The 10,488-nt window shown below is 40.9% G+C and overlaps 1 protein-coding gene across 2 annotated transcripts in view; it reads right to left on the reverse strand.

Moving 5' to 3' along the window:
• Positions 1 to 10,488, reverse strand: part of LOC112140657 (sarcolemmal membrane-associated protein) — a 38,214-nt gene that overhangs the window by 6,043 nt on the left and 21,683 nt on the right. For both annotated transcript variants that reach the window (XM_024263666.2, XM_024263665.2), the window contains one exon: positions 9,884 to 10,031. In XM_024263666.2, coding sequence (XP_024119434.1) covers positions 9,884 to 10,031 — 148 coding nt within the window. The remainder of the gene's footprint in view (positions 1 to 9,883; positions 10,032 to 10,488) is intronic.

Below are 10,488 nucleotides of genomic sequence, written 5' to 3' on the forward strand. Positions count from 1 at the left end.
TCATATGAAGACGGGGGCCGCAAATCATCATCCTGCGGGCCGCAAATGGCCCGCGGGCCGCGAGTTTGAGACCCCTGCTTTATATATAGTAATTATCTTAGCATTCTTAAAATCCTGTGGAACTGTGCCAGTGGACTGGCAGGAAAGCAAAAGCTTATGTATTGGTTCAGCAAGTACCTCAATGCCGGCTTTGAGTAGTTCACCTGGTATAGAATCCTCACTAGCTGCTTTTCTGTTCTGTAGTCTCATAATAGTGGATTTTACCTCGTCAAGACCTGGTGGTAGGTTAAGATGCATCATGGTCGGTTCATTCGAGAGAGACTCCAAAGTGTCACAGCATACAATGCTCTTATCGTTGTACAGATCGCTGTAATGCTCAATCCATCTGTCTAGTTTTTCGTTCTTGTTTGTAATAACAGAACCATCTTTTCTTTTCAGTACTGGGAAAGATTGAGCTGTTGGTCCGGCAGCCTCCTTAATGGAGGAGTACATAGCTCTTATATTACCATGGTCACGAGCTGATTCAATCTTAGCACAAAGGGACTCCCAACATTTCCTGGCACATTGCCTAGAGGTTTGCTTGGCATCAGCACGACACATATGTAGTTCAGTTAGTGCTTTTCGAGTGGGCCTGGATTTAAATCTTATTAGGGCTTGCCTTTTTTTCTCCACAACAGGCTCCATGGACTTAATTGAAGCGCTGTACCAATCAAGAGAGTGGTGGTGTTTTTTTACCAAATATTTTGAATCCACTGTCGTAGATAATCTTTTTCAGTCCAGTCCACTGAGACTCGGGATCGTCTGAAGTACCTAGTGTTAGTAGTTCTTTTTGCACCTCGTTGCAGAAGTCTGCGCAGAGGGTGGGTGAGACTGTGCGGTTAACATCTAGTTTGGCTGACTGCTGTTTTTGACGATGAAAAGGTTTTGGATGAAGTTTCATGAACGTCAGAACAAGACTATGATCAGTGTCACAATCTGCACTGTGATAGCTTCTGGTGTTTGTGACTTCTGTTTTGTGACACTGACGAACAATAGCAAAGTCAAGTTGGTGCCATTGTTTTGATCTTTGGTGGCACCATGACTTTTTCCTGTATGGTTTTCCTGGAAACATGGAGTTGGTAATGCAAAGGTTTTGTCTGGAGCAGAGTTCAAGAAGACGCTGTCCATTTTCGTTCATGTTTCCTACGCCAAATTTTCCAAGGCAGCTTGACCAGGATTCGTGGTCATTGCCAACTCAAGCGTTCAGGTCGCCAAGCAGTACAACTCTGACTTTGTCATCGACAGATCTTATCAGGCCCTCAAGTGCTTCGTAGTAGTGGTCTTTATCTTGAGGCTCAGCTTTAAGAGTAGGTGCATAGGCAGAGATGACAAGGATGATACCTTGTTTGGTTGACAGCTTTAAGGAGGATAGTCTCTCATTGATTGCAGATAGAGTTTGTATGCTGGATGTAATACTATGATGTACAGCAAAGCCAGTACCGTGTATTCTATCTTTACCCACAGGCATACCAAACCAGTAAAATGTATAGTTGCATTCTTTGATGGAGCCTGCACCGGAAAGCCTAGTCTCTTGAAGAGCAGCGATGTGAACATTTCTTAGCTGGAGTTCAGTGTCAATCACAGCACTTTTCCTTGTTTCGAAAGAATCAGAGTCAAGATTATCATCATCATTATATGGGGACATTCCAGGGGTCATATTCCTTACATTCCAAGTTCCTAAAACGAGTTGTGTATTGTAGCAGTCCACCCTTGGAAAACAACTGATGACCTGTGCTGACCATTTGGCCATGTGGAATGCCTTTTTCAAGATTAAAGGCTATTCTTTTACAGCAAAGAAGCCATAAGGTCTCTGAAACTCCTATCCCCCATTCGGATGCAAGTCATTAAACCAGCAGGACCCTGACTATTCAAATGCAGAATAGTCTGGCTCACATCGGCCGTCAACTTCAAAGAATCTTGGTTCCAGGAGGCTGACCCCCGGAGACTATGCAAGCATGCCCGACAGACGCTCAAGAGTCCTTTGTTTTGAAAAATGTGACCCTTCCTATTCCTAACTTTCCTTATGTTTTAAATCCCAGGGATTTTGTTCACTGGATCTTACATGTAAAACATCTCTCCACAGCCACAAGAAATGTCCTAATATTATTACATGTGTGTAATCAAACCTTTGTTCCTAGCAGAAGAGGATTCCACAACTATTTTGAGGTTAAAATCTTTGAATTAATCATTGTGTAACCGTCAAAGCTTGGATAATTGCTTTTCTGTGTTTATGTGGACTTTGGGAAGCATTTTACGTGCAACATATAGGATTCACACACACATATAGGGTTTTACAAACTTTTTGATAACTTTGTTTGATAGAAACTCCTTTTGTGGTTAATTCAGCATTAAAGATTAAAACACACCCACAGACCAGAATAAGGTGACGCCCCTGAAATTTGCATAGACAGAGCTCATTGGGACATGCAAATTACCTCCAATCGTAAAACGCCTCAAATCCCCACGGATTGGGCGATTCTGGCCCTGCCTCCCAAATTCAAAACCCTCGCGCACAGGCCTGGAGGCCTCTCCTGCACTCTTCCTCCATCTTCTTGGCTGCTGCTAAAACAGGCTCAACAACACGCCTCTAAGCTAACTGCTAAGCTAGAAGCCAGAACAGGAGCAGAACAGAAACATCTAAATTCTTCTAGTCTTAAGATCACGTTTTTTTGCGCGCTTTCTTCCCTTTCAACATTTTTGTCTCCCGTTTATTTCATAGACTGATTCCAACTTTTTACCATTTTTGATGCTTTTATTTTGAAACTGATTTTAATGCAAGACCATTCGATAAGTTTCATTGTCCGGCCAGCTTTGCGACTTATACTTTTTGGTCACCAAACGGAATAGAGAAATCGTTCGACCACCCCAGAAGCTAAGTGACTGAACAGAGCAGAACCAGCAGAACTGCAGGTTCCCTTTCCTTCTACACTTGGCTGCAGATCTCGCCTCCACGGCCCGCCTGAACCATCCAGCTAGGAACGGGATCAACCACCCCTCCTGGCAGAGCAGATCCAGATCTACAGACCGCTGGTGAGAAGTCGAACTTCGCTCATACAGTCAACTGCTGGTGGTTAGAATAAAGATTAACTATTTTTGCAAGAGTAACATCTTTGCCCCGTTATGAATTCCACCTTTTAATAGCTTATTCTCAGATCAGTAACACCATCCTTTTTATGCACAACACACACTTAATGCATCCACACATTTAGCTTTTTCCACCTCAATATTGTGTGTCTTTTCTTCTCATTTACCTATTCTAGTTATTAGTTAAAGTTATATTCTGTGTTCCACATATGTTCATTGCTTTCCATGCTTTTACGTCCATTATTTCTGCTCGTTTAACCTCATGTTATTCAATAAATATTAAAAAGGACGTCGTTGTTTGATATCATTATTTTCTTCTTTGTGGTATAGTCCCTTCACAGGGTAAAGACACTTACGCTAAAATTGAGAGACTGATTAATTGATTACTTTATTGATTAGAAGTAGCGGATAATCATTGATGAGTAATATTTTCCTTCATTAAGAAGGTGGTGCCCCGAGGATAATTTTATTAAATTTCAGTTTAATAAAGTTTATATTTTTCAACTAACTTTGGGATTGAATACTTCATATTCACCCCTTTACACGCTACAGTATTCTTAGGTGATTTTAAAGACACTCTTTTTCACACCCATCCAAAGAGTGTTGCGGTGAAACTGTAGCACCCAATTGATCAGGGGCTGCCTGATTTGGAGCGGGCGGTAGCTACAATGAAGTTGAATAACCTCTCCCACTGTTAACCATAGTCCCTGGCGCACAGCACATATCACCTTGGGCTGGACTTATAACCGGTAACTACTATGGTCCTGGTTTGATTTCTACAGAGTATCAGTAGCTGCTGTATTCCTCAGCAGTGGACAGGCTTGATAGATTTATGATAAGGATGAGGATAGCCATCAAGCCAGGACATTTTCAAGCACCCTGGGTTGTCCTAGGACTTATTAGGGGCTTCTCCTGGCCACAGAGCATCTGGATCATAGGAGAAGCATTAGGTAGTACGTCTGAGATGGTATGTGGCTGCAGGGGCTGCCGTATGAAATTGGACTACCAGAGTTAAACGTCTATGGAAATATGGGGCCCCAGCTCCATATGTGATGATTGGCCGGTCATAGCTATACTGCTAAACGCCCTTTGGAATCGTGATAGAAACCAGGATGACCATCCACTCTAAGATGGGCATCTCCGTAACCCTGGGTCAGGGAGACTGGGGGTGTGCTGACACTTGCCCAAGGTGTGCACCCAGGCTAGTAGAGGGAAGGAGGTGCCTTACATCTCCATTCTAGGCCGGCTCATAGCTAGGCCTAGCCACTGCCCCAGGTTTCATGCCAAGAAAGAGCACTACAGATGCAACATTTGCTTTGAGGATGTTGATAGAGAAGTACAGAGAAGGTCAGAGAGAGCTCCACTGTGTCTTTGTAGATCTGGAGAAAGCTTATGACAGAGTGCCCAGAGAGGAACTATGGTATTGTATGAGGAAGTCTGGAGTGACAGAGAAGTATGTCCGAGCAGTGCAGGACATGTATGAGGGCTGTAAGACAGTGGTGAGGTGTGCTGTAGGGGTGACAGAGGAGTTCAAGGTGGAGGTGGGATTACATCAGGGATCAGCTCTGAGCCCCTTCCTGTTTGCAATGGTGATGGACAGACTGACGGATGAGGTTAGACAGGAATCACCATGGACTATGATGTTTGCAGATGATATTGTGATTTGTAGTGAGAGCAGGGAACAGGTGGAGGTGGAGTTAGAGAGGTGGAGGTTTGCCCTGGAAAGGAGAGGAATGAAGGTTAGCCGCAGTAAGACAGAGTACATGTGTGTGAATGAGAGGAACCAGAGTGGAAGAGTGAGGTTACAGGGAGAAGAGATAAAGAAGGTGGAGGAGTTTAAGTATTTAGGGTCAACAGTACAGAGTAATGGAGAGTGTGGAAAAGAAGTGAAGAGGAGAGTGCAAGCAGGTTGGAATGGGTGGAGAAAAGTGTCAGGTGTGATGTGTGACAGAAGAGTTTCAGCACAAATGAAAGGAAAGGTGTACAAGACTGTGGTGAGACCAGCCATGTTGTTTGGACTAGAAACAGTGGGACTGAAGAAAAGACAGGAAGCAGAGCTGGAGGTAGCAGAGATGAAGATGCTGAGGTTCTCTTTGGGAGTGACCAGGATGGATAGGATCAGGAATGAATACATCAGAGGGACAGCACATGTTAGAGGTTTTGGAGATAAAGTCAGAGAGGCCAGACTGAGATGGTTTGGACATGTTCAGAGGAGAGACAGTGAATATATTGGTAGAAGGATGCTGAGTCTAGAGCTGCCAGGAAAGAGGTCTAGAGGAAGACCAAAGAGGAGGTTTATGGATGCAGTGAATGAAGACATGAAGGTGGCTGGTGTTAGAGTGGAGGATGCTGAAGACAGGCTTAGATGGAGGAAACTGATTCGCTGTGGTGACCCCTGAAGGGAAAAGCCGAAAGGAAAAGAAGAAGAAGAAGGTGGGTGTGATGAGAACATTAGTATTTTAAGGGGTATTTCAGATAGATTTGGTATTTTCAACACTATTTTTAAGAATTATTTTCTCTCAGTTTTTGTAGATTTGGTCTAAAGGCATGTTAATGTATTTAGAAATGACAGGTTTTTGCCTTTTGTTTGTGTTCAAAGTTTAAAGATGTTTCGTTTTAATAAATAGGCCTTAATGACCAAATGTTTTGATGTTACATTTATAAATATTGTGTGTGAAGTACTTTACATGTTTATTGAACATATGATTTCAAGTGTTTCCAAAAATTAATTTAGCTTTTATCTTGTTGTTTTTCGCCATTTTTTTTTTCCTTTTTATTGATCCGAAAAATGATCCGAACCGTGACCCTAAAGCCTTGATACAATCCAACCCGGGTGTTTTGTGATTCGTTACACCCCTAGTTATCAATAATTATATTTTCATGGCAGTAATGATTAGTTTAAAGATTCACTAAAAAGTAAAGCCACTTTTGAGGACCATACTGTTGTCGTATTGCTGTGGTGTCATTATTTACATATCAGTGAAGGCAAAGGTCACAGTTAGTGAACTGAAGGACAGCTTAATACACACAGAATGCATTTGAAACATTTCTGTATTCTGACCTTCATATTATACAGATCAGAGCTGATGCGTTTCCACCACCCCCTCCAAAGACTTAATACATGTTCTGTCATGTGCTTTAATGTCAGATGAAAAAATGTAAGCATTTTCTGCACATGGTTGATTCATTTAAAAAAACTCAAGAAAGACCAACCAAATAAAGTTTATGATTTGATTCATAATGATTGCATATTTACAAGATTATATAAAAAGCTGCTGCGTTTGTCTGCTGCCTCCATTATTTACAGCTTAAGTCCACAAGCTAGATACACAGATGTCTGTCCATGTCAGACCATGGACTAGTGCTGGGCGATATGGAAAAAAAGTATATTACAATATAAAATATTTTAAATCAGGATATGATATACATCACAATATACAGTAAGAAAAATTTCCCAGCTTGGGATGAATAAAGTATTTCTATTCCATTTTAAATTATTTTATCAGCTATTCTCTGAAGATATGCCTGATGTTGCGGATGCTTTTGTGAAAAATTGTGACAAAAGATGCAATGTTTTTAATATAATATTGTTTTGAAAAGCACCTAAAAATGTTAATTATAACATAAACTTCACATTCTCATATTCCAACTCTTTATTGTGACAGATGCTCTAGGAAAATACTTCATCATCACCATATACAATGTTGCTGTGCTGTCATTTAACTTGACTAGAAACACAAAGTTAACTTTTGTCCTCTCTGCTCATAATAACACATATTTGTGTGTTGATTTAAACATTTAGAATAAAATGATGTTTTCCAGTGAAAATGTATAAACTTAAAAAAACAACATAATCAGATTAATCCTCAGATCTCCATGTTCTCCACAGACAGTGGAAAGGTTCAGAAGGTCCAGAGTCTCTCTGCCTTTCTCTCATGTTGTGCAGCAGCTGTGCGGTGAAAGCTGCGGTGAAAATAAAAAGTTGCATGCAAAGTCCTGGAGGGTCTGATAATGACATATTTGGTGTAATAACTGATCAAATTAGCTTAGCAACGATATAAACGATAGAGGAGAAATGGGACGATAGACACTTTTCTATCGCCCACATGATATACTGTATATCGTCATATCGCCCAGCACTACCATGGATGGTAAAAAAGACCTGTGAAAACAGCTGAGATGTTCGACACTGATACAAATGCAAAAGCTAAAAGTAAACTAAAAGGCACAGACTGTATTAACACTTGTTAAAGATCCACTCCAATGAAAATCGTCTCCTTTATGTTTTCAACATGTTTTTGTAGCATTTTCCTCATAAATAAATAAAACTGAGTATTTTTTATTTCAATCGGTTGGATCAGAAAACCAGATGCTTGAAAAAGCTCAGACTAATGACCCAGCTACTGAAATGGGGTGGCAAAGTCTCCTCCCCCCTGGCCCACTCAGCTTTGGTTTGCAAGACATGATGAACGTTCAACATTAATGCTGTAGAGACTTACGATTCAGGCTCAAAACTGTAAGACTGGACTGATCCAGTATTGCTCTTTGTTCATTTAGGGCCGCTAATGTTAGCTTGAGACTATAAGCTAGCTCTCAGCAACGGGGAGGGGGGGTAGAGTTGCTCAGTGTCAACAGTCCCGTCCACGTACCAGAATTATATTATTAATGCGCTGCTACCGCTGAGCATAAAATGTCTTCAAAAATGACAAAGGATTTTGATTTTCACATAAAACTTTGTAATTATAATCAAAAGATCACTGAGAATGATTTTACAATAGAAAAAATATGAGAGTCGAGCTTTAAAAAGAACATCTACAAAAAAACAGGTCTACAAAGACAAAAATTAGCATTTTTGCTTAATTTAAACCTTTTTTAAAACGTGTACACAAAATTAGAATTGTCAGTAAAAAGAAAACCAGCAGGTTTTTTTCCAATCATTTTTGTGTTAAAATAAAAAAAAGTGTGTGCCAGTGGTGGAGTCTACATGATACGCAGGTATACGCAGTGTATCCACAAGAACAGGGGTCTCCAACCAGTCACCCTCGAGCTACTTTTGAGTAGCTCACTTCAATGCTACATGGAAAAACAAGTTTTATTTGTCATTTGGTGACAACTATGGTTAGGCACCAAAGTTTGGTTCCAAGTAGGAGCCGTTATGATTTACGTGGTTCTTCCATAACCAAAAGAAACTGCTGCGAACTGTGCCATATTTTAGTGAGTAGTTTCTATTGGTCTTTGGACACGTTAATCAAGTCAGTACTTTTAAACTTCTACCCAATCCCGTTTATAGTGGGTGGGCTCATATAAAGCAACTGACGCAAGCATGCGCCGTGGAGCGCAGATCAGTTTGACAAGTAGGTGCGTCGCATCTGAGAAATCAGGAACTCAGTTTTGGCTACGTGTTTTCAGGGACTAGATCATTGGCAAAATACTAATCAAATACAAGTTTTTTGTCCTGTTGCAGCACGGCGGTTCACTGACTGCAGACAGACTCCCGGAGCAGTGGAGCTTGCGAGCTCCGCTGGTCCGGGAGAGAGACAGGTGCTGCAGGGAGCCCAGAGCGCAGGCAGCATGTTCTGCTCTCCTGAACTGTGACATTTTACTTATTTTCGTAGAGACAATAATAACAAAAAAAGGTCCCCTATTTTCCCTCCTCTCGGGTTAATGCGGAACAGCATTCAAACTCAGAAACAGAAGAAACTGAAGAAACGCTCATGCAGACAATTCCCGAGTGAGATGAACCAACAATTGTGACATGATCAGTGCTGTGAAGGCCTTCATGTAACACTAAGTTTATTCATCCAGCAAATAAAACAACAGATTTCAGCACTTCTCCTCATTGCAAAGATGCTGGAATTCATTTAGATTCAGGGGCAGAAAAGCTCCTTAATCTTCACAAATATTGTGATATCTGTCCAAGCTGGTAGAAGAGTTTTCAAACAGATTCTGCGACTTTGAAAAACTGGATCCTTGTTTGACATTTATTGTGAACCTTTTCTGGATGTGGAAATCAGTGAGATGTCACGCCAGATGCTGAGCTGTTCTCTGTTGATCCTGTGGAGATGGAAGTCCTAAATCTCCACAATGATGTTCAACTAAAATCCCGGCAGCATTCTGAGAACTTCTGGAGTTTAGTGCAGCCAGAAAAACATAAAAATCTCCACCAGGATGCTCTAAAAATGGCAGCATTATTTGGGTCGGCATACCTCTGTGAATCTGCCTTTTCTGACATGAATGTCATCAAGTCAAAGTTCAGACCCAGACGAGCATTTAAATGACTCTATCAGTGGATACACCCCTGGTTTAATACAGTGCCAGGCTTCTCACTGACAGAATCATATGTAAAAAGTTAAGCAAGTTTTCAACACAAAATATTTTTGTTTTAACTTTACCGTTTTCAATTGTCAAGTGTGAAAATTTGAAGTGTGAGTTTTGTGATCTGTTACACCCCTAATCTCAAGATATGAATTCTTATTCTTCAACCTGCTCAACCTTTTGATGACAATCTTTAAAGAAGTCTCTGTAGTTCACATGGAGCGGTTCAGCATATTTCACATGAATTCTTTCTGAAACTCTGACATCTCCAGAGCCAGTCCAATCTTTGGTGAGCCAAATGTATGTGGAGCTGAATATCTGACCTTAATATCTGCACAGCAGCTGCATGTTATGTGAAATGACCTCAGCAAAGCTCGCTCCAGGTGGTGGTAGACAGAAAGTCTGTTCATTTGAGTGTGGATTAACCAATAAAGCACTGGCAAACCTTTGCGGGTGTTCTCAGTGACGTCGACGCCAAACTGAATGATGTCCCCGGACAGGACCTCACAGGGCGGACTCTCCTCTGAGCCTCGGCTCAGCCTCTGGCTGTTGACGAACGTCCCATTGCTACTTTTAGTGTCCTGCAGGTAGAACTGACAAAAAAGGTAATAATGATTAGATCAAGGAATGATAAGAAACAGTCCAACCCGTAATTACAGCGGCCCGTCATCTATTGCAGGAGTTACTATTGAAAAATAACTTGCAATACATTCAATCTGCAAAGTAGTCATCTGTATTTTTCACAGTACTTTTAAATGTTTTAAGGCAGTACACTCACTACACACTTCATGCACTTTTCTCAGACATGAACATTTTCGTACTTTACTCTCTTGCTTAAACTCTTAAAGTTCAAACCTTCATAGAAAAATAAATCCAATTTTATAAAATGAAACTGATCCAGTCTAAGATTTATGTAGGTTTATCAAACTGAACCTAATGTATACAGGAGACACGGAGGAGATTGATTGACAAAGTTAACAGCCAATCAGAATGTAGAACAAAATACACCATGTGTAAAAACAAAAAAACAAAACAAAAAAAAAAAAAAAA

This window comes from Oryzias melastigma, unplaced genomic scaffold (genome assembly GCF_002922805.2).
Source record: "Oryzias melastigma strain HK-1 unplaced genomic scaffold, ASM292280v2 sc00246, whole genome shotgun sequence".
NCBI classification, from domain to species: Eukaryota; Metazoa; Chordata; class Actinopteri; order Beloniformes; family Adrianichthyidae; genus Oryzias; species Oryzias melastigma.